Here is a 24,921-nt window from a genome sequence, read left to right on the forward strand (position 1 = left end):
TAATTAGGTATATCTGTCGTTTTCTTGCTTAATTTGAGCCTTCGCATTATAAGACACTGACGCTTTCAAAAAATAATTACTCCTTGAAATAAATTTTTAATTGAAAGGCCTAAATTGCGGCTTTTGTTGGCTTCTATTATGTGCCAGTTAGTAATTGGACCTGAAATCAGATTGAAAATGTATTTCAATACATAATTAGGTAATTGTTAAAAATCCTTTCAAAGATTAATTGCTTCGATAAACTGAATGTGGCTATTCGTTTTTAGACGCCGCAGTATTTTTAAGTAAGCCCATATTGGCACCAAATTGCTTGTTACTGTTTTCAAATTTATTGATCAAATATGAAAACCAAATCAAATCAAATCAAAAATTTCATGTCATTTCCCAACCTCTGACAATGAAATGGAGCCTGATTAGATCCTACTTGCTTAACCTTTTGTTTATTTCGCTCAAACGGGCAAATGGGTGTTATTGTATTCTTCAAAAGTGATTGAGAGCTAATTACTTCCCGTTTTTGAGAAATGAATCCTTTTTGAAACTCATTAATTGGGTTTCCTTCCATCCTGATTTGATTTGAATGAATGAATGTAATGAAGTGTGATTGTAAAATGTCTATGGGAATAGCAGAGCTGACGGATCCTGAAGTAGTGACCAACTCTTCTCCAACTCAAGGCAAGTTTCGCTTATTTTCACAACTGTCTTTCGGAACTGTTCTTCCGAAATTCATTGTTGAAATTTTACCATCAATGATTTCATTTCCCGTGACAGTTTGCTTTTTGACCTCTCTCTGTTTAAATCATTCATCAAAAAAGTTTCACAAGATGGTGGGATCTATTCTGTCCCCCCCCCCCCTCCCCCGCAGTGTTTTTTATGACCCCATACAAATTATATATTGTTATATAGCACGTTACTGTGTAAAAAATTGGGGGTCATAAAAAATATATTACCACTAAGCTGGGGGGGGGGGGGGGGACAGAATAGATCCGGAATGGTGTAACATTTTTTATGCAAATACCCTTAACCGAGTCTCCTTGCTGACTTTGAAGTATGAAAAACAACAGGAAAACATACTATAGGATTTAAATTTAACAAATTGTTTTGTTTATATCACTTCATATATACATCACTTAACAATCATTTAAGGATCAAATATGATCTAGTGATAGTACAAAGACATAGACGATTTCCTTGTAATCGTACAACGGATTTTATAAAGAGATTGCGTTGAATTGTATGGCATCATTTGTGGCCATTGTATGTTTACAATTAATTATCAATAACAAGAGAGGGCGGGATTGGAACAAACAATCAGATTTGTCCTTTCAAATAAGTTTCCATTGCTGTTAATTTCCCCAGATGGTGGAAGAGTTGACATTGGAAGTGGCGATGGCGAAGGTCCTCCTGTCTTTGACAAGACTCCTCTCTTCGTTGTGGCTGGACTGTGTGCAGTCGCTTGCCTGTCTCAACTGATAACTGTCTTCATTGCAGGTGAATTTCAAAACCCTACAAAAAGTGTTAATACCAAGAGTTTACGAGAAATATGATTTACAACTGGACATTTTGCGAAAAAAGGGCTAATTTAACTCTTAAAATTCAAAAAATAGCGCAATATCCACTAAAGAATAATCCGATATACGAGATGACTTAAAAGAATTGGTATTAATCTTGAAAGATAATTATTGTGCAGTGTCCGTGGAAGATAAAATTCGGCACTAACTCCCGCTTAATTCTCCTTTTAATGAAAAAATGTCAGCGCTTCTCCCAGCAATTTTTTGTTTTTACAAAAAACTTCTGTCAAAGGTTTCAATTCGTTGATCCTTAATTTCTTTGGTATTTATTTTTCCGGCAGAATGACGCCGTTTTGGCGATTTCAACTTCGCAGCTCATATTAAACAGAAAAGGCAACACACAGATCAATGGTATGGAAATGTATGTTAAACGGAAATAGGAATTACAGCCAAACGGGTGCAGAGCCGAATAGGAAAAATATGAGGTTCAGAGCCGAACACTTAGAATTAATTGGTCGAAACACATGACTAGTAAAAAAAAATTAAAAGTTACAACAACACTTTCAAATGGAATCCCAGCATTTTTCAACTGCAACTGATCGCAAACCTAAGTACGAGTTTTTGAATCCCATTATTTGTCCGTTCAATTACAAATGCTGGCACTTTACCCGGGTGCTGGATCATCTCTGCCAAAACATCGTTTGTCCAGACGGGAATTGTTTGTATTTCCCTTCCGCATCCAATGTTCCAGTTTTAACAATTGTTAGGCGTACGATGGGTCACAGACCTATCAAGAGCGTTCCATAAGTCTAGCCGATGATTTCCTTAAATGCAAGTATTGTTAGGAGAAACATTTTGGCTCAGATTGAGATTTTCGAAAGTTATTGTCGTGTTCTTCAGGCTTGCGTCATGTTGTTCAAAAGCACTGCATATATTCGAAACTGGGAGATATTGCAAACAGAACATTTTTTTCTCAATTTTTTTTTGCGTATCGTCATTTTTGTAAGAGTGTTGCGACACCACGTCTCGGAATTTTCTATATAATCATTGAGAAAATAGTAACAGCATCCAATATGAGTTTTTTCTCAAAATTAATTTTTTTCGAAGCACCTACGAGATCAGTTTCAAAAATCCGTCAAAAATTTCAGAACAACGTTAATTCTCCGCTTTTGCTACCTAAGAAGGCCAAGCAACAGGAATTTTTCAATCTTTAGTCGTCTCAAAGAAAGTAGGTATTTGCATAAATGATTGAGGTGTTGTTTTATCTGCAAAAACGGCATTCAATCTGAAATTTTGTTCGTTTTTGTTATTTAAAATCAAGTAATCTGCAAGTTTTAGTTTTTAGCCGCGGCTTCTAGCCTCATTGAATTCAAACACCGAGAATAAAGCCAAATACAACCATTATCAATTAAGTTTTTTACAAAAGCAGTTTCAGGAGTTTGTGAGTTTGAGTTTGAATTTGGACATTGGCTCTAAACTGTACACTGTTACTGATGTACGAGGCCATTTTAAACACCGTGGAGAGTTTTTACTGACTTTTTCTGATTACGATTTCTTGTTGTTGTGTGCTTCTGGCTAGCCGCGTTTGCAGTTGTTATTGGCCATTGTTAGGCAGAAAGGTAAGTTTTGTCAGGGAGAGAAAGAAAGAATAAGTTGTTAAAAGAGAAAAAAGAAAGTGAATCAAGCTTAAACTATAAGATGGGCTGAGTATCAACCAGCTGTGTCTGCACAACCGAGAGAGTTTTGTGTGGCGCGTTGGGCATCTAACTCCCGCTGTGTTTTTTGCATTTCGTATTCTGACGAGTTCCGCCAACATGCACACGTTTTGACTGGAGAATTGCTTTTACTGTACAATTTTTGTTCACTTTTCGTGACAAATAAATTTGTCTCAAATCGAATTGAATTATTTTTGAATTGAAATGATTTGAATTGAATTGAAATGAATTGGATTGAATTCAAAGTTGAAATGGATTTGTTCTCCGTAATTGAGGAACTCTCAAATGAAGTGCTCACTGATTTAAAATCAGCAAAAAGACAAGAATCTTGATTGTCAGCTAGTTTATTGAATCAGAATGTCCAAGATGCTTTTGCAATTGTTTTTTGGGCATTACCCTTTCTTTTTATATTAGACGTAAAACTGACTCAATTTTGTTCTTATGTACATGCTTGATGAAGTCTTTTAACAGCCGTATCTGAAGTTTTCTTATAGTAGGTAAGTTAGATTCGTCATGTAAATTTTGAACGTTATACCACCGAGGTTTCTTTTAACGAATTCGCAATGATCTCTGTTTTGAGCTTTTTGCATGTTACAGATAACAATTTGCGATTAGTTAAGCCAGCAAGCGTTTGCATGTAAAACTAAAGGCCAGATCCAGGACTTGTTCAGTAGAAGTATGCTTACCTGCTCAGAATTGAGGTTGCTTAGACGCCACAGCTGCACTATTATCTTGTTTGCTGTGGTTTTTTGTCTCTACAATGTTCATTCCAGATGAGGTGTGGCGTCATGATTATTCCTAAAAATAGATGGTCTTTGCGCCTTCAATTTTTTTCCGTTTAAATTTAGGCTAGGGCGTGGTTGTCTTTTATAAGGGTCCCTGAATAGCGTTTACTTTGTTTTGGCCGAATTTATTTTGATCTGAGCCTATCACACCACTTTATGAGCTTGATAAGTGAAGCTTGGAGTTTGTTTTTTATGAACTGACTGGACGTTGACCTGTAATATTTTGCAAAGTCATCTGCGAACTGAGACTATTCGGCTGGTGTTTCTGGTGATATAGAGACATGAAAAAGGCGCCACAAAGCTACTCTGGGGGACGCCAGCTGCTGGTGAGGATTTCTCGCTTCTTTTTTTCTTGATTTTTACCTGAATGTTTCTTTGTGAGATGAAAGAATTCACCCAACTGATGATTTTCTTCTAAATACTGATTTTGCTAAGTTTGTCGATCAACCCCAATCTCCAGACTGCAACAAAAGCTTTTCCTATATCAAGGCAGACTGGTTCCACCATATTTGACCACTGGTATGCTTCACTTTTGTGCTGGGTTAAAACAATGAGATTACCAGTTGTGCATCTGTTTGCACTGTATGCACTTTTTTGTGGTCCAAAGAATTTGTTTGCTTCACAAGTGGCCTGGGATGAGATTTTTGACAAAAGTTTCACAAGCTTTTGCAATACAATTGGTACGGCGAGATGGTTTGTATTTTTCTTCTGTTTTCTGGTCTTGTTGAGGCTTTGGAAGCATTGTTATTTGGGAATCTTTCCAAAGGCCTGGCATGTAAGAATTGTTAATTAAGCAGGAAATAATTTGCAAATGAAAGTTTAAATGGTTTTTTTTGGTAGCGCCTTCAGTAGCTGATAGCTTATTCTGTCTGGCCCGGGACATGATTTACTTGAAGGCTTCAAAATTTTTTTGAAATATTCAACGTTTAAGAAACTGTCTGCAGTTATTTCATTTGGATCGGTTTTTAATAGAAGTTTTGTGTTGTGTTCTGTCCCAAGAAAATACTCCTTCAAATTCTAATGTTTGTATTTGTATGTTTTTCTTTTCTCACTCATTAGGTTTTTAAGCATTTCACAATTTTCATGGTCAGTTGCAACAATTTTGTCTTTAAACGTTATTTTTAAAAGTGATCCGTTTGAGTATTGTGTATCGCAGGTGATGGTTTTAATTGCTCTCCTGAACCCCTTATGTCCTGCTTGTTTCGTTGTTTCAATTAGTTTTCTGTTTTTTCATCATTCGAACTTTTGAATGCTCTTCTAATTTCTCTTTGCAAGAAAATGATTTCCCTTCTCAATCGATAAAAATTGTCATCATTTGCACATTTTTGTTGGCTCCTGATCTTTTTTTGCCTAATTAAATCAATTGTTTTTTTGATTAATTTGATGATTCGTAATATTTTCGTAGGATTGTTCGATTAATTTATGAATTGGTTCGATGAGGTAATGGTTTATTTTGTTCAGATTGTCTTGGTTTGGGTACCTTGGTGCGTACATGCAGGAACTTTTGTAATTGACTTTTGCATGATTTTTAACCTCTTGAAATTGACTATTGCTTTTTTGCTTTTAAATCAATTTCTGTTTGAATCTTCAGCTTCAATGAGTAAGTGTCTCTGAGTAGTCGTGCATGATTTTTAACCTCTTGAAATTGACTATTGCTTTTTTGCTTTTAAATCATTTTCTGTTTGAATCTTCAGCTTCAATGAGTAAGTGTCTCTGAGTAGTCGCTGCCAAAAATTTTGATCTGAGCCTATCACACCACTTTATGAGCTTGATAAGTGAAGCTTGGAGTTTGTTTTTTATGAACTGACTGGACGTTGACCTGTAATATTTTGCAAAGTCATCTGCGAACTGAGACTATTCGGCTGGTGTTTCTGGTGATATAGAGACATAAAAAGGCGCCACAAAGCTACTCTGGGGGACGCCAGCTGCTGGTGAGGATTTCTCGCTTCTTTTTTTCTTGATTTTTACCTGAATGTTTCTTTGTGAGATGAAAGAATTCACCCAACTGATGATTTTCTTCTAAATACTGATTTTGCTAAGTTTGTCGATCAACCCCAATCTCCAGACTGCAACAAAAGCTTTTCCTATATCAAGGCAGACTGGTTCCACCATATTTGACCACTGGTATGCTTCACTTTTGTGCTGGGTTAAAACAATGAGATTATCAGTTGTGCATCTGTTTGCACTGTATGCAGGAACTTTTGTAATTGACTTTTGCATGATTTTTAACCTCTTGAAATTGACTATTGCTTTTTTGCTTTTAAATCAATTTCTGTTTGAATCTTCAGCTTCAAAGAGTATGTGTCTCTGAGTAGTCGCTGCCAAAAATTTTGATCAGAGCCTATCACACCAATTTATGAGCTTGATAAGTGAAGCTTGGAGTTTGTTTTTTATGAACTGACTGGACGTTGACCTGTAATATTTTGCAAAGTCATCTGCGAACTGAGACTATTCGGCTGGTCATTTGCAAAGTCATTTGCAAAGTCATTTGCAAAGTCATTTTTTCTCACTCATTAGGTTTTTAAGCATTTCACAATTTTCATGGTCAGTTGCAACAATTTTGTCTTTAAACGTTATTTTTAAAAGTGATCCGTTTGAGTATTGTGTATCGCAGGTGATGGTTTTAATTGCTCTCTTGAACCCCTTATGTCCTGCTTGTTTCGTTGTTTCAATTAGTTTTCTGTTTTTTCATTCATTCGAACTTTTGAATGCTCTTCTAATTTCTCTTTGCAAGAAAATGATTTCCCTTCTCAATCGATAAAAATTGTCATCATTTGCACATTTTTGTTGCCTCCTGATCTTTTTTTTGCCTAATTAAATCAATTATTTTTTGATTAATTTGATGATTCGTAATATTTTTGTAGGATTGTTCGATTAATTTATGAATTGGTTCGATGAGGTAATGGTTTATTTTGTTCAGATTGTCTTGGTTTGGGTACTTCGGTGGGTACATGCAGGAACTTTTGTAATTGACTTTTGCATGATTTTTAACCTCTTGAAATTGACTATAGCTTTTTTGCTTTTAAATCAATTTCTGTTTGAATCTTCAGCTTCAATGAGTAAGTGTCTCTGAGTAGTCGCTGCCAAAAACTTCTGTTACTTGAAAATTGTCAAAATAATTAAAAACGGAGAGGTTGCAGAATTGTAAATCATGCAAGCTCTGGCTCTGATATTGTGAGATTGATAGTTCGTATGACAGTTGTTTAGTAGATTGAGGTTTCCATCATCAAAAATTTCAAGCAATTTTTTTATCGTTTTCAGCGTTGTATGTACAGTTGAGCTCTTGATGAGGAGAATTGAAATAGCCACAGATGAACAAGTTCTGGAGGTTGCTGTCAAATAATTCAGTAAAATTTACGTCTTGATTGGGAGAATTGTATTCATTGATTATCCATAAGTTTCCAATCGCTGATGTTTCCAACATTAAATCGACTATCTCTATTGCCTGCCTGTTACTGTTTTTTTTCTATTTGTTATTGGTTTGGCCTCTTTAACCAGTATCCCCTTCTTTGCAATGACAACAGACCCATGAAAACTGCTTGCTTTTTTTCTGTTGCAATAGTATTTTTCAAGTACAAAACGTTTCTGTCATTTCTTGACTTCATTTAAACATACAATGTCAATTTCTTTTCGTCAGAAATAAGAACTATTCATGGACTTTTTTTCTAAGCCACGCCAGCTCTATTGTAAAATTTTAAATTGTCCTTGTTGAAGGTTCTTTTGGCTGCTTGACTGAATCATGTTTGTTGTCTTAACAGCTTGCATCATATTTGTTTACCTGATATTATCGTGAACCTCTTGTCCCTCTAATTATTTGGTAAACACTCTGTAGGACTGTTGCTAACAACGCAGATTATATCGCTATAGGGCATTGTATTGAAACTGTTTCTTATTTTACTGTGAACGTCAGCAACTAGAATAGTAATTTTTGAAGTGGTAAATGACTGAGTGATTCTAGTATCGAGTGAAATGGCACTTGAGTGTTTCGTTTCTAGTTTCTGTTTATTTAATTCGGTCACTTCGTTTTGATTTGTGGGACAGCCTCTATACACTGTTGCGTGTGAGCCACCACATTGTGCACATTTTGTCTTTTCTTTTGATTCGTTGCAATTTTTTAAATTGTGTTTGCCTGCACATGGTAAACATCTCTATTCGTCTTTACAATCGCTTGCAGAGTGTTCAAAATTTTGACATTTGAAGCACTGTATAATGTGAGGTGGTTCTTTACTGGGTTCGCAGCGTTGGATCACTCAGCTTATTTTAACGCTATGTTTGACTGCGGCTGTTACATGGTTTGAGCGATCAGTTATTACGCGGATCAGTTTCGTTAGTTTTCTGGTTGCCCTGCTTGTTATCTGAAACACCTTGATAACATTCATTGCCTTGTTGCTGGGAAATTCTTCTTTCACTTCGTTTTCTTGTAGGCTATGATGAACAGTTACAATTACAAAACTGGGTTTAGATTCGGGTTTTGACAGAGTGTTTCTTGCGTTAATGGATATGTTCGGAAGGACAATATGTCAATTTGCGGCGTTCATCAGACAATCTCGTGAACTTTTGTCGTCTTCGGGTTGGATAAAGATGTCAGTTTTTGGAAATTCTCTGATGCAATTAATTTTAAGTTGAAGGAAACTATTTTTCTTCGATTGGGCAAAATGAACTTGTGTTGGTCTTGGGTTAATCGTTATAATAACTGGTCTGATCTTTTCAGAATTGGCTTTTGGATAATTTCGGGTTTGCTTGCGTTAGTTCCTGACTTGAACGAAGTCTTTTTCATCTTTCGTCTGCAATATATCGTGCTTCAGAGAGAAGTGAACTGAACTGGATCCTTTCAGCCAGCGCTGTTCTTGGAACTCGAAGCAAATTGTGTCAGGAAGGCTTAAAATTGAGCATAAGACTTTTGAAGATAAGAAATAAAAATGGACAAAAACAATAGAAAAAAGTCGGGTTTAAAGACTTTTGAGCTCAAGCCTTTTGAATGTGAGAAATAAAACAGGAAGAAAAGTAATAGAAAAGGTCGAGATTTAAAAGAAAAAGTCGGGATTAAAAACCTCAAAAAAATTCAGTGAAAAATTTCGTTTTATAAAAGTCTCATTCCCAAAGGACGTTCCTACACAAAGTGGAGTACTTGCTTTTGACTTTACTGTCATACTTTGAGATACTGACCGAAATTGACAATAATGGCGTATTAATCATCATAGGCAGTTTTAAGCTCAATGAATTCAACATCCATTTTTCTCCTTATTAATATTTGTTCTGGACTCAAACTGGTGTTACCATGGACTCATTTCTGTAGCAAGTTAATGTTCGTTGAACTCTTTGTTTTATTCTCAAATTAACCGCACCTAAATTCGGCGTTTAGATTGCCGCTAAAATTGACCAGTCAAAATTGATGCGAAAATTGTCGGCTTCTATTGTTATTTTAGTGTATTCGGCTCTTATACTGCGGCTTCAATTTATAAAAACAAAGTTTCAATCCATCGACCAGAGACCTATTTTTAGCCAAAAAAATTAAACTTGAGAATTAAATTGATTAATCACCTAGCAAAGAAACGTTGCTATTGAAAAAAACTGAAATAAAAATCGAAGAGTTGTTTCAGCTTTGGTAAGACTTGTTTCAGTAAGTAGCAAGATTTTTGACAATCGAAATCGTTTAACATTACTATTATGATACGTCTGAACACAGTACTTCAAAAAAGGCAAGAAATCGTTCAGTAGCTTCTCTCAGTAACCCTTGGGCAACATATGTTCTGTTTTGGAAACCAAATGTATTAATTTATACAAAGAACACTATTAAAGTAAAGAACTAAATTTGTGAAGAGCTGAAGAGCCCTTTTGCCTCTTCTTAATATCATTTATAGAGAAATTACTGATTTAGTTTTTGGTCTTTAAGGAATGTATGGCGTTAAATAGTTTTTGTCATCTTTTTGTATTGATCACTTCCGTTGGAATGAAAATTGTGTCTTGTTTGATTGTCAATTCAGTTTTAGTCAGTGCGAAACATGCACTTTGCGAACTAGAAAATTGGTGCGAATTTGCAAAACGAGATACAACCTCTCAAGAAATCCCCAACTTTCAGAGATCAAAAGGTATCCATCTCTACGGAATAAGACCGATAAACTCATTTTATAATATATATTTTGGATTCTTACTTGGAGAACCAACGCTAGGAAAGCTTACAGTTCCATTTTATGAAGCTGTCAAAATTGATAGTATTTCCACAATTTGGGGCTAATTTTTGGGTATTTAAAGAGACGTTCAAGGAAATAGTGAACTTGAATTAAAGTAATTTTAATTTAAAAGAATTTGAAAGTAATTAATTGTGCCAGAAAGTTGTAGGAAAAATTGGATCATTTCCGTTTGTGTCCCCCCCCCCAAAAACGCACCCCCCCCCCCGTTACAGAGCACGTGCCATTACATAGTAAATCCTAATGTAAAAGAATGCGTCTGGGGATTGCAAATAATATGCACCCACGAAGCTGCGGGGGGGGGGGGGGGGCAGAAACGATCCGAAAAATATTATAATTTAAAATAAAACGGTGTATCATCATTCAGTGTGCAATGGTAAATTATTTTCATCAGCATCCACGCTCGGTAAAAAAGTTTTTTGCAAATATTTGAGCAATTTTCTTTTCATTTTTTTTCAAGTTTCACAGTTTAGAAAAAAAGATTTGCGGTGCGTAAAATTATGACATAAGTGTGCTTAAGGTGGTCTGGTTGGTGACTACTCTGCTAAGACATTTCTGTGGGTTCAGGCTGTTGGACAGATGCTGCAACAGCTGTTCATCATGCAGTTCGCACTATGTGGATCAATTGGTAAATCATTTTATCATCTTTACAAGTGATGCTTAATTTTGTGCTCAATTTAGTTTTTGTTTAAAATGACACAGTTTTGTCATTTTAAACAAAAGGATTACCTGTTAAACTTCAACAACTATAAAAATTTACAGTATGCCTTTAATAATGAGGTGCAAGCCATATATGTGGTAAAGAAATGCATTTACGTGAAAATTTCCATTTAACCAGGGTGATTACGTATTACTATGAGCAGTAATAAGCTATTAAAAATTATATGTAAAAACTGGCTTTCCCTCCGTCTTGCCTTAACACCCCTATTTGGAGCATTTACGTTTTTGTCTGTTTTTTAAAGTACGTATAAGGATTGGTGTCAGGTGAAAGTTTATCAAAAGATTGTGTGGCTCCCTCCTTTTAATGTGATAGCTGTATCTGGTTGGCTCTTCAATTCAAAATTTCTCTTTTAGTGAGTCTCTCGGTTGTAAAAGAAAATCCACAGCCAAACTGACGCTATCATTGCATAACAGAAAATAGCTACAATATGGCGCACGCAAATATCCCCAGCCCCTACCCCAAAAAAATTTGAAATATGCATCAGATCGGAACACAATTGCATTTATGGATTGATAATGATAGCAGCCAAACAAACATTTTCAACTGAACCAGTCTGATAAACTGCCAAAATAAGAGAAGAAAATACAAACAAAAGAAGAACAACGAAAAGACGAACAACCGTCGGCTGTTTTTCATCAGTCATTTTTGTCCAATCGAAATCTTCCAATTGCTAAATGAAAACTAAGGCAACCACTTTTCTTTGAAACAATTTTTTTCATAAAAAACCCCTTAAATTCATTTGAGTATTGTTAACTTGTATTAAACTCATCAAAATCAAACACGCATTAACAAAAAATTTACGACAATAAATTCAATTACAAAAAATTAGCGGTCGATGAAACATAGGACCGCTTTGCTCGAAAATATTTGTACTTGAGTAATAGATAGTATAGAGTTCATAACATATCTGATCATTCTGGAAGAAATTCTTCCTGCTGAAGTTTGTTTCATCTCTTTTGTTACGTCAAGACAATTTTATAACGAATGCTTTTTATAAGCAAAAAATAGGTTATTTTGTTAATGTAAGGTAACGTTGCCCTAAAAAATATTTTTATTAGTACACAAGTGGTTCTCATTGGTATTTCATTTGGAGTGACATTTCATTTTTTTAAACTCAAAAACAATGTTTGAACGATAAAAAAAATCATAATAATAATAATAAAAATAATAATAATAACAATCATAATAATAATAAAAATAATAATAATAACAATAATAATAAAAAATAATAATAATAATAGTAATAATAATGAATTGTTTCAAGAATTCAGTAGAAAAAAATCTCTATTATGTATATTTACATCGAGACAAAATCAATATCACCCTGGGAGATCACTAATAAGCCATGAAGGCTAGTTTTCAAGTGTCTCAAGCGGACGAGAAATGACGATGGTAGTTGCTGTCAGAAAAAAAGAGTTACCGCTGTCAATAAAATACAGAACTAATTGGTTATTATTAAACTTAGATAGTAACTCACAATTGTCTTTGATGTAATTATCAAGGATATTATGGCAGAAATATATAACTTGAAACTTTGATTTCGTACGAATGCTATTTCCAAAAGTTGGAAAAAATACTAGTAAACAATTTATCATCTGCTTGATTTTAGGTCCCATTGGAAAATTTTCACATAGACAAAGTTTCCGTGATCGCGTTCAACCATTCGTAATTTTAGGAAACTCATCTATGGAAATTAGATTTTCTAGACATAGAGCTGAGTTTTCGCACCTGCTTATGTTTGTTGCTGTTTTCAAAATTTCATTTCATAGGGGTGTAGCTCTGATATATTCTAAATGAGTATCTTTCTCCTGGTTGATGTTATGGATTCATAGTTCCTTCCGAAAGTCAAGATTATAGCAATTCTGTTTAAAATCAGGTTCAGTGGTTTCAGAAATTTGTATTTTGCACAACCATATATTAGAACTCCATACTGAGCGCTTGACTGCACATATGTTTTATAAACTGTTACAAGCTTCCTTGTGCTTGAAAATTTGTTCAAACGGTAGAATAAGGAGAACAACGTTGTTAATTTTTTCCCACTGACTCAGCATTTTGTTGGAAACTAAGGTCTTTATCAAGTAGGACGCCAATATACTTAATTACTGCAACATTGTATATTTCCTTGTTGTCAGTCTTTGGAGTGTTTAGGTGATGGTTATTTTTCTTTTCGTAAAACATAACTGTGTTTTGTTTTATCAGCATTCAAAGTGAGGCGATTCTTTTTGAGCCAAATTGCAGATCTTTCTAGAGCCTTTTGATGACCATCACTTTCGCCAAATCTGATATTCTGTGTTATTGATTTTTTTACACCAATTTGAGTAAATTGCACTCTATTACTGAGATAGGATTTTATTAATTCTAGGACAAGCCCACCTAATCCGCAATTCAAACATTTCTTAACTAAAATTTAGCGGTCAACAGTGTCAAAGGCCTTTCTAAAGTCAAAGAAATTTTACGTAGTTGTGTACGAGTGCATCAATTGTGCTTCTTTCGTCTCTGAAGCTGATCAGATTTTTGGTTAAGACATTTTCTTTGTTCTTGAAAGAAACAATTCGGCCCTAAATTATTTTCTCGAAGACTTTTCCAATTGCAGGTAAGATAGTTTTTGGCCGGTATTTTGATGGCTCAGTTTTATCACCATCATTGAAGGCTGGAGATTTTTTCGCTATTTTCAAGCATTCGGGATAGTAGCCTAACTCCATGCATTTGTTTAAATTTTTGCGTATCAAAGGTGCTATTGAGGAAGCATTGCTTTTTTAGAAAATAGTTCATAAGATTAAGGGCATCAACGCTGTATTTGTCTTTTGATTGGCTGAGAATTTTTATCATTTCAGATGTTGTTGTTTTATAGAGAAACATGCTAAGTACAGATTTTTTTGTTGTGCTTGTTAATAAGACAATGTCAAAATTCCAATTATTCTCCAATTTAAGAAAAAAAATTATTAAAAATTTCAAATCTGATCATAAAGAGACCGTTGTGTTAATTTGGGTTAACCGACAGCTTTCTTACGACTCAAAAACGTTTCTATTACCACTGCTGGCTTTCTTTTGTATTTAAATAAAATTGTCTCCTTTTTTGTTCTTTTCAAACTTTTGACTAGTTTCGATCGTTCTTAAATTTGCTTCTGTCAGATTTTGTTTTGAGGTACAATTGTCTTAAATGATTTTTCTTGGAGGCAGCATTTTTAACTTCATTGTCAATCCAATTTTTTTGTTTGTTGACTGAAAATTTTTTAGTGGCAGCACTTGATCTAATTCTGTATTCAAGAATTCCTGCTACTCTTTTGGAAGAGAATTGCAGTTTATACTCTTCAATCCGTCAGCTAAAATTTTTCAGCGCAGTACTCAACATTTGTTCCTAATTTTTCAAAGATTCCTGGATTTTTCAGTTTTGAGCATACGCGATAATTGCAGGTTTCTTTACCTATATCCCTTACATTTGTTTCCGGCATTTGTAATTCAATGCAATAGTGATCACTCACATCATTTTTTGACATTTTCTAGGAAACCGAAGTTTGCGAAATACAGATCAAGTAATGTTTGTGTTGTTTTTGTCTACCGAGTGGCAGTATTAGGTCCCACAGGTGTTAGTCCATTTGCATGCAAGATGGATTTTAGCTGGTTGACTTTTTTCCGTTATGAAAAAAATTTACATTGAAGTTGCCGCAGAGTATACGTTTCACATCTTGTTTCACAACAATTTCTTCTGAAAAGTTTCCCAATGTATGAAAAATTTTCTCATTAGAGCAACTCGGGGGATGTAAATGCAGCTTATATTCATTTCGATTTGTCTATGGTTGATAAGTATTTCGATTTCTCTATGGTTGAGATAGCCTGGAGAGATTTTTTCTCCAGATTTGCAGATTTCCAGGGAATTTCGCTTTAGCTTTTTACATAAATACTGACCCCACCACCTCATTTTATCCTGTCCGCGCTTATTATAGTATTATAATTTGTAAAGCTAAACAATTTTTTTCCCATCAGTACTATTTAACCATGTTTCTGTTATGCATAAATCTAATGGTTCTTGTTCGTCGCTACCAAATGTTTTAAGTTCATCATTTTCTTTGGACTAAGATGTAATATTTTATATTAAAGCAGTTTTCAACTCTGTTTTTTTAACGATATTCATTTTTTTAGCTACGAAAAAAAATTTATTAAAGCGCAACAAAGCATAGCCAGTTCTTTCCAAGTAGTTTTTTTGTATTAGTATTTTTACTACTTGCGCATTGATGAAATAAGCAAACCATAAAAAGAATTTTAAAACTTAAAAAAATAAAACGAAAGAAATAAAATATTTTTGAAAAAAGGTCGATTCAGTAGCAAACAAACAGAATTTTAGGTTACACCTCTGCGGAAATCATAGAATTGCTGTTTGAAGTGTCCCTAAGGTAACCATCTAACAACAAAAGCAAAATGCTTAAAACACAGTTTGCTATTGACTACTTGCGAAAATCACGAGGAAGATGATGATCCTTTTTTAAGTTTTTTTTTTCATTTCCGCTTTAATGAGTTCATAGCCAATTCATTAACTGAATCTGGTTTCAAAGCATCAAAATTATCAATAGAATAGAAAATAAACATAGAAAGATTTTTTCTCATTATCATGAGTTATAGAGTCTCTTTGTCTTCTTTCTTTCTTTTTCAGAACGATCTTGTTTTGCTTCTTATGTCCAGGGAGATAAAAATCCTCTGGTCTAACGTTATTTGGTCTTAGGTTTTTGTGGTTCTTTTTGATATCATTTACATTGCTAAGCTCATCAATCTCATTGAATTTTAGTACGTCGGTTTTTGTCCGCCTCTGTCCTTCAACACAGACACAGTACAAATGTTAGTGTTTAAAATAAATTTTTGTTTGACCGCCCGATTCGGCTTTGACTTTTGACTCTATTTAAGGCAGTGATTCGTTCAAAAAAATTTTGTTACCGTTGATAAGACTTTTCAATTTTCGAAGCACTCTTTTACCTCTTTAAATATTTCCAACTTGCCATCAAAACAAATGAATTGTCATATGAACGTCGAAAGTTGGCAATGGATTTCAGTATTAGGTAGAAAACGACCGGCTTTTATACTATCTCTCGGTAACTTTCTTCCCAACAAGTTTTCAAAAATTTTTACGTATCGTCTTTTGTTAACATCTTCGCTGGTGCGGGCATTCAATGGGGAATTTACCACAAGCACACTATTTTTTCGGGTGTACCTTTTTTTTGCTCGTACTCTAAAGTTAAGTTTTTTCTGGTTTGCGCTAAGTTTTTGCATCTAAATGTCTTGCTTTTTTCTCTAAGATCTTGAGTCTTCTTGTATAGTGTTTCAATTGTTTGTGGTGGTTTGTGGTTACTCACAACCTCTGATGTCACATTGGATTCTGAGTACTCTTTGTCCTCCATTGTAGCCGTGATTCAAAATCCATTGAAGAAGCAATTTTTTTAATAGTTCATAAGATTAAAGGCATCAACGCTGTATTTGTTTTTTGATCGGCTGAGATTTTTTATCATTTCAGATGTTGTTGTTTTACAGAGAAAACTGCTTAGTACAGATTTTTTAGTTGTGCTTGTTATTAAGACACTGTCAAAATTCCCATTATTCTCCTCTTTAAGAAAAAAATATTAAAAATTCCAAATCTGCTCATAAAGAGAAGGTTCTGTTAATTTTGGTTAACCGACAGCTTTCTTACGACTTCAAAAACGTTTCTATTATCACTGCTGTATTGCTCTTGTATTTCTTTTTGATAAAATTGTCTCGTTTTTAGTTCTTTTCAAACTTTTGACAAGTTTTGATCGTTCATAATTTTGCGTCTGTCAGATTTTTTTTTGAGGTACAATTGTCTTAAATGATTATTCTTGCTGGCAGCATTTTTAACTTCACTGTCAATCCAATTTTTTTGTTTGTTGACTGAAATTTTTTTAGTGGCAGCACTTGATCAAATTCTGTGTTCAGGAATTCCTGGAATTCCTTTAAAAGAAAATTGCAGTTTATACTCTTCAATCCGTCAGCTAAAACTTTTCAGCTAAAACTTTTCAGCTAAAACTTTTCAACATTTGTTCCTAATTTTTCGACGATTCCTGGATTTTTCAGTTTTGAGCATACGCGATAATTGCAGGGTTCTTTACCTATATCCCTTACATTTGTTTCCGGCATTTGTAATTCAATGCAATAGTGATCACTCACATCATTTTTTGACATTTTCTAGGAAACCGAAGTTTGCGAAATACAGATCAGGTGATGTTTGTGTTGTTTTTGTCTACCGAGTGGCAGTATTAGGTCCAACAGGTGTTAGTCCATTTGCATGCAAGATGGATTTTAGCTGGTTGACTTTTTTCCGTTATGAAAAAAATTTACATTGAAGTTGCCGCAGAGTATACGTTTCACATCTTGTTCCACGACAATTTCTTCTGAAAAGTTTCCCAATGTATGAAAAATTTTCTCATTAGAGCAACTCGGGGGATGTAAATGCAGCTTATAATCATTTCGATTTCTCTATGGTTGATAAGTATAGAGATAGCCTGGAGAGATTTTTTCTCCAGATTTGCAGATTTCCAGGAAATTTCGCTTTAGCTTTTTACATAAATACTGACCCCACCACCTCATTTTATCCTGTCCGCGCTTATTATAGTATTATAAATTGTAAAGCTAAACAATTTTTTTCCCATCAGTACTATTTAACCATGTTTCTGTTATGCATAAATCTAATGGTTCTTGTTCGTCGCTACCAAATATTTTAAGTTCATCTTTGTCTTTGGACTAAGATCTAATAATTTATATTAAAACAGTTTTCAACTCTGTTTTTTTAACGTTATTCATTTTTTTTAGCTACGAAAAAAAAAGTTAAAGCGCAACAAAGCATAGCCAGTTCTTTCCAGTAGTATTCTTATACTAGCATTTTCAGTACTTGCGCATTGATAAAATAAGCAAACAATAAAAAAAAAGTTTTATAATTTAAAAAAATAAAAAGAAAGAAAAAAAATATATTTGAAAAAAGTCGATTCAGTAGCAAAAAAAACAGAACTTTAGGATAAACTTCTGCTGAAATCAAAGAATTGATGTTTATAGTGTCCTTCAGGATAACCATCTAGCGTCAAAAGCAAAATGCGTAAAACACAGTTCGCTATTGACTACTTGCAAAAATTACGAGTAAGATGATGATCCTTTTTGAAGTTTTTTTTTCATTTCCGCTTTAATGAGTTCATAGACAATTCATCAACTGAATCTGGTTTCAAAGCATCAAAATTATCAATAGAATAGAAAATAAACATAGAAAGATTTTTTTTTTCATTATCATGAACTAAAGCGTTCCTTTGTCTTCTTTCTTTCTTTTTCAGAACGATCTTGTTTTGCTTCTGATGTCCAGGGAGATAAAAATGCTCTGGACTATCGTTATTGTGTCGTGGGTTTTTGTTGTTCTTCTTGATAGCATATACATTGTTACGCTCATCAATTTCATTGATTTTTTGTACGTCGATTTTTGTTCGCTCTGTCCTTCAACACAGACACAGTACAATGGTTAGCGCTTAAAATCAATTTTTGTTTGACCACTTCGGCTTTGATTTGTGACTCTACTTAAGGCAGTGATTCGTTCAAAAATATATTGTTACCGTTGATTTGATTTTTTTCATTTTTCGAAGCACTCTTTTCGTTTTAAATATTTCCAATTTGCCATCAAAATAAATGAATTGTCATATGAGTGTCGGAAGTTGGCACTGTATTTCAGTATTAGGTAGAAAATGACAGGCTTTTATGCTATCTCTCGGTAACTTCTTTCCCAACAAGTTTTCAAAAAGTTTTTACATATCATCTTTAGGTAACATCTTCGCTGGTGCGGGCATTAAATGGGGAATTCACCACAAGCACACTATCTTTTCGGGTGTACGTTTTTTTGTGCTCGTAATCTATCGTTAAAATTTTTCTGGTTTGCGCTAAGGTTTTGCATCTCAATGTCTGGCCCTTTACTTTTTCTCTACGAGCATGAGTCTTCTTGTATTGTGTTTCAATTGTTTGTGGTGGTTTGTGGTTGCTCACGACCTCTGATGTCACATTGGATTCTGGGTACTCTTTGTCCTCCATTGTAGCCGTGATTTAAAATCAAATCTAAAAATATCTTGACATTATAATTTATACTTGAAAAATGAGTTTTAATCAATGTGCTTATATATTATTTAGAAAAAAAAGACTTTTGCTGCTCTAACGCGCAGTGTTTCCTTTAGAACATTTATACGCTCAAGGAAAGTCAATGGTTTTCACAAGACTTTGATCTCTACTACTTTGATGTTTATTGACCGACCTTAATCTGATTTTTGCTAGCTGAGGATTGCATTCTTGCAAGGCCGCTGCAGAGAATTTACAATTCGAGTGATACAATTGCTGTATTATAGGTTATGCTTGCCATAGAATGCTCTACTAAATTTTTAGTGCAGGCAAACCAAATTGTTATTGAACTCGTCATAACAATCAGAAGGTAAATTTTTTTCCGTTTAACAAGAATCCTGCAGCTGTGCAGAATTGTAAAAGCTTAACAAAAATTGCACTATGAATTTGAGAAGAAATTGACTTTGAATTGTTATTTTTTTGAGCTTTTGTATGATTTTGGTCTTTGTTGTGATTGTCCCTCTAGTTGCTTGATGGAAGAAAAGTTTCTGGCAAAGATCAAATGTGGAGATTTTTTTTAAGCTTTCTACTCCCTTTTAATTTTCTGAATGCTTTCTATTCTGATCAGTAACCGAAATATGTATCTGAGAATAATGAGAATAACTTATGCTACTGGTAGAAAAATTGTCCATTTTTGTGACTAAACAGGAGGGAGTTTATTTTCTATCGTCAATTTTTAGATTACAATCATTTATGTTTTATGATGTAATCTGAATCTTAGATTGCATGTATTTCATTGAACGTCAAAACATGGTCCTCAGTTTCCATAGTCTGTTGTATCACATTAATAATTTTTTCCAAAACAAAGGTAAGATTAGCGTGGTTTTTGTAACAGTTTTTTTCCAATAATTGATAACTTTTATGAATTGATGCATGATCTACGAAAATATATTTGGGCATCCGCAACGGATTATATTGTTACTTGCATTTTTGATTCTCAACAACGTTTCATTAGAAAAGTTGCAAGCAGTGTTTTTACCGCTCTATTTTTTTATCAGATGTGGAATCAACAATCCAACAAGGAAATCATTTAAAAAATGTTGCGAAACCAGAATTGGAAAAAACCAAAACTCAAGTTGGATCACTTGTTTCATCCCTCCTCCACCCAGAAACTATGAAAAGATAATGAGGGCTCATCAGAATTGAGTATTTTCAGAGTATACGTTTTCCCATAATCCCAACAACAACGTTGATATCCCGGGTTGCTCATCATACACAATTTTTAGTAGTCATACTAGGTCATATATGATTCTTAGTATTCCTATAAGGTCATATATGAGTCGTATGATTTCTTAGTAGTCATACAAGGATCATATATGATTTCCTAGAAATCATACAGGGATCAAACAAAAAATTCAAAGCCTAAAAACTGTATATCTTTCATTTTCTTTTGATGTTGAAAAATTTCCCGGAAATCATACAAGGTCATATATGACACATAAAACATTGATTGGTTCCACAAATTCCCGTATATTGTAGTCAGAGGACATAATAAATTATTATATCGCATTTGCATTCCACATTTGATTCTTTGTGTGGGCGAAAAAAATAACTTAAATATATTCAGAAAACGAATTTGAGGTTATCTGCTAAAATTGTTGCAAATATTTTTTTATAAATGAGCATTTATAGGTATAAACTGGCTTCAGAGAATATCAGAAATTTACTTATTTATTTGTACTTATTGTTTAATTGCGTGCTCAACTTTGCATATGATATTGTACGTTTGGGTCTATTGGCGGATCACAAAGTGATGCCGAGGAATCACATAAGTGAGTCCTTGCCGAATGAAATTTTTAAAAAACATAAATGGTTTTAAAATCTATGAAAAATAGATGTATGATTCTTGGTATTCATATTAGGATCATATATGATTTCTTTGTAGTCATACAAGGTCCATATACGATTTCCTAGTAGTCATATATGATTTCCTAGTAGTCTTACAAGGATCGTACTAGGAAATACGCTATGATTTGTATGGTACCATATATGATCCTTTTATGACTACTAAGAAGTGTTGACCCGGGATAAAACTATTTTTTGTCAAGTTTTGGATTTTGATTGTATATTAAGAGTATTAGCCTGTTTCGGTCCCCAACTTAAATGATATCTGTCCTCTTGGGCCTGCTATTTTAACATATACAATAAAATACTCTGCTCTTTCACAGCACATATTTTTGATCGGTAGTTGATTACATTCAGCTCAATAATACAAAAGATTTCACCTGTTATATCTCCAGATTATACCCAGGTGGAGAGTTCATTCATCTGGAAAAACCAACAAAGTAGGGGTGGTGTATAGTTTTGTTATCTTAATTACATGGGCAATGGAATCATAGAAGACCAAAAACAAAGGTTATATTATATGCGGTGCATAATTGTCATCTACGGTATTTTCTTATTAACAAATAAAAGAGTTGACCTTGTTGCAGCTATCTGAATTTGGATCGACCAATGACTAAACCCGATCATTTTGATCTACAAATAGTCAATCCTGACAACTAAAACCTACCTAATGTCCTTTCATATACTCAATATCGGCTCATTGTAGCCCGGCTTATCATAAATCAAGATCTCAACAAGGGTAATGAAATTGCCGCGATCTGTTGTGCAGGTGGAGTGTTTTGCCTGCAGCGTATATCGCGTCACTCATGCAAGATGGTCATCTACTTGGGCGGTGTGTTCTTCCTACTGCCAGACTACCTAGCGATGCCAGTGGCTCTGGATCGCATCAATGCAGTCCGACTCCCGATGTGGTACAAAGAGTGGTGCAGTCAGAGGAATGCGTGGGTGGTTATTGGACCTATTTGTGCATTTCTTCTAGCAATTGCCGTTCCTAAATCGGCCGGTAGGTGCACCATTGCCGTTTCGCCTCTTTTATGTTTTTATCCACCATACTCCCAGTCCAATATAAACATTAATTTCGTAACCTCCAGAAAATGCTATTTTTAGTAGTTATCGATGATACTTGTTTTGGTAACGGCAATTTGTTCGTACCGGTGTAGATTGGACGAATCTTGATCTCAATTTATTATTATAACCAACAGTTTGATGAAAATGTTCTTAGAGAAGACACACGTCATAATGTTGAAAAAACACACACTATTAAAAAAAATGAAAGAAGCTCTTTCCTTATTTCATTGCATCCTTGTATTCATTCTGAAATAATGAAAAATATGAGAAAATCTAAGAATATGAGAAATCAAAGAAATTAATATTTAAGAATTATTCGAAAATTATGCAAAAATTGTAGAATACACACTTAAATAATTATTTATTGAAAGCCCGAAGAAAACATTGATTCTCCCGATGTTTAAACAAATTGTAGCTTCATCGTGGGAAATGGGACGAAGACCATTACTATCAAGCTATCTAGTCTCATTCAATGATTTAATGTGGCGATGTCTTAAGTCTTTTGACATTGTTCCACCCGAGTTTTAAGTTGGGTTGCACAAGTGCAATGCTGTTTAATCTTGCTCGGTTGCTGCTTCATTATGTAGAGAAGCCAAACAAGAAAAAGTCCACATTTGCGAAAAGGCAGACCTACGAAAAGAATATCACTCGACCCACGAAACATTTATGCTCAACCGATAAAATGTCCTTAGCTCGGCTATTTAAATGCTCTTTTGCAACCCATGAAAAGACTATATTCGACCCACAATGCCTATCGAAAGACCATGCTTGACCTAAAAATGCCCATGAAAAGTCTTTTTTATGGACTTTAATAAGGAAGCTCGACTGGTAATTTAAGCCATTAAAGACCCTCCCACTAGACTTTTTGGGTCTTTTTATAAGTACGCCGTTTTCGTCGGTATTTCTCAATGCGGGACAGTTTCGCACCGTCTGGTTTGTCGAATCACTGTCGAACAATTTCTGATTCTTCGCGCTATTTTGCTGTAGAATTTTGTATTTTTATCGTTAGAAGGCTTCTAGCTGGGGACTGACTAGCGCCCAAAACTCTATCAAATTTGAAAGGTTCTTCGAAGAAAAGTGAGTCCGTCTGACAATTAAGTATAGAGTTTTGTCCCCTGTGCTCTCTCAAAGCTGTATAAAAAAAATATTTGCTGCGCACAATAATTAATTTCCTTTCGAATAATGAAAATAATAAGTTGTCGAAATGTAGTTACTAAAACAACCAAGTATATATCGGTTCTTTGCCTCGTTGAATTGAAGCTAAGAGTTATGCCCAGAATAAATAATTACGGAGTAGAGAATTAATGAACACAATCAAATATTCTCCTGTTATTCAAATTTAAGAATCATAAACAACTTACAACAGTTGGAAGAATCCCGATTCCACTAAGTCAGAGTAATTTAAGCTAATCCGAAAGATCGATTAATCGCTCTTTTCAACACTTATTTTCTTCTAGGAAAGTTGAACTCACGCGTCAACTTCGTCTCTCAAACTATAACTAACTTAATTAACGAACTACTGCTTTTCAGATTCGCAAATCTCTCTCTGGTCGTTTTTCTTGTGCCTAAGGGTACTCAACCTTATCAGTTTTTTATCAGCAAAACGTAACGTGTCGTTCCTTTTAGAACATTCTGACCTAACGTGTAAGTGTTATGGTTGGCGAGGAAGGTCAGTCACAAGATGCCACTTATCTTATGTTGATGTTTGTTCGAGATGACCGGAGCTGCGTGTTTAACTCGGTTTGATAATTTCAGAATATGGCACAATCCATGTTTCATGCTGAGCAATATGTGTGCAATTTTTCCGCACGCTTGCTTTTTCCCTCCTAAGTAACGAATACGCATCCAATTTAAACTATGATACCTTTGTTTCCCATTTAGGCTGGAGTACTGTTCCGTTCTAAACAAAACTTTAACCATTTCCCTAGAGTCATCAAAAAAAAGAAAAATAAAACTTAGCTCTTTCTGTCCCTTATTCCCTTGAGGAATGGTTTCAGTGCGAATACTTTGGGATTGAAAGGTATTTTATCCCAACTTTCCACTCTGAACGAGGCCTGGGTAAAATGTTTTGACTCTGGAAAAAAATGTCGTTTCTTTCAAAGGAGTATAAGAAACTAATCTTTCATCTTTTTTCTTTGTTTACTTTAAAAGTCAAAAGAACGGTTTCGGGTACAGGAAAAAGCCCGTTGTTTTTCTCAATGTGTAAGAAATTGTCCCGGGAGTGATCAGTTAAAATTTCATGGTGATCGGACTTGGGGAAGTAGGGTTTTCAGGACTTGCGGGGGGGGGGGGTCGCAAAAATATGGACGCTTGGATTTGGGACAAAAGGGGCCCTGAAGCTATATCAGAGAGTAGCAGATCAATATTTCATGCTCTGATAACTCAGTCAAGGTGTGCACGCCAATTCTTGTTTGCCAATGAACTTATGTAGATACCAATGAACTAGTAAATCACCAACTAACAAATTCATTAAACCTTAATTCCTACTAGCTTTCATTTACCTACTAACTTAGAGCGCCAATGGATTTCCAATTATATCAGTCTATTCTCAAATTTCATCGTCGTGGAACATTTCCAGAAGATGTCAATTTTAATCGGCAGAAAAAGCACCATTTTAAACAATTATGTAGTCGCTACAACAAACCAAAACTAACTCTATTTAATAAAAAGACCGGACTCAAAGTATTGCATTCGAGGAATGCAAGTTTTATTATCCAAAAACTACATCGGGACCATGAGCATATTAAAGCAGTTAAACTCGAGCGGCTTGTTAAACAATCCTACGATGTCCAAGGAGCCCGGTTTATTGTTCGGGAAGTAGTACGCAACTGTGATTATTGCAATGAACAAATTATTCATCGACGTTTCACCGGTCCCTTAGTTCATGCTTCTCGCTCTACTCTGGATAGAATCTGTTACGAACTAGGACTAGTTATTAACGAAAGGCCG

At 34.5% G+C, this 24,921-nt stretch overlaps 1 protein-coding gene across 1 annotated transcript in view; it reads left to right on the forward strand.

Annotated features, from left to right (window-relative positions):
* Positions 1–608: 608 nt before the first annotated feature.
* Positions 609–24,921, forward strand: part of LOC142336548 (uncharacterized) — a 30,944-nt gene continuing 6,631 nt past the window's right edge. The window contains exons 1-4 of the mRNA XM_075385456.1: positions 609–672; positions 1,357–1,488; positions 10,717–10,824; positions 21,674–21,907. Coding sequence (XP_075241571.1) covers positions 609–672; positions 1,357–1,488; positions 10,717–10,824; positions 21,674–21,907 — 538 coding nt within the window. The remainder of the gene's footprint in view (positions 673–1,356; positions 1,489–10,716; positions 10,825–21,673; positions 21,908–24,921) is intronic.

Source organism: Convolutriloba macropyga, chromosome 3 (assembly GCF_964194025.1).
Source record: "Convolutriloba macropyga chromosome 3, txConMacr16.3, whole genome shotgun sequence".
NCBI lineage: Eukaryota > Metazoa > Xenacoelomorpha > Acoela > Convolutidae > Convolutriloba > Convolutriloba macropyga.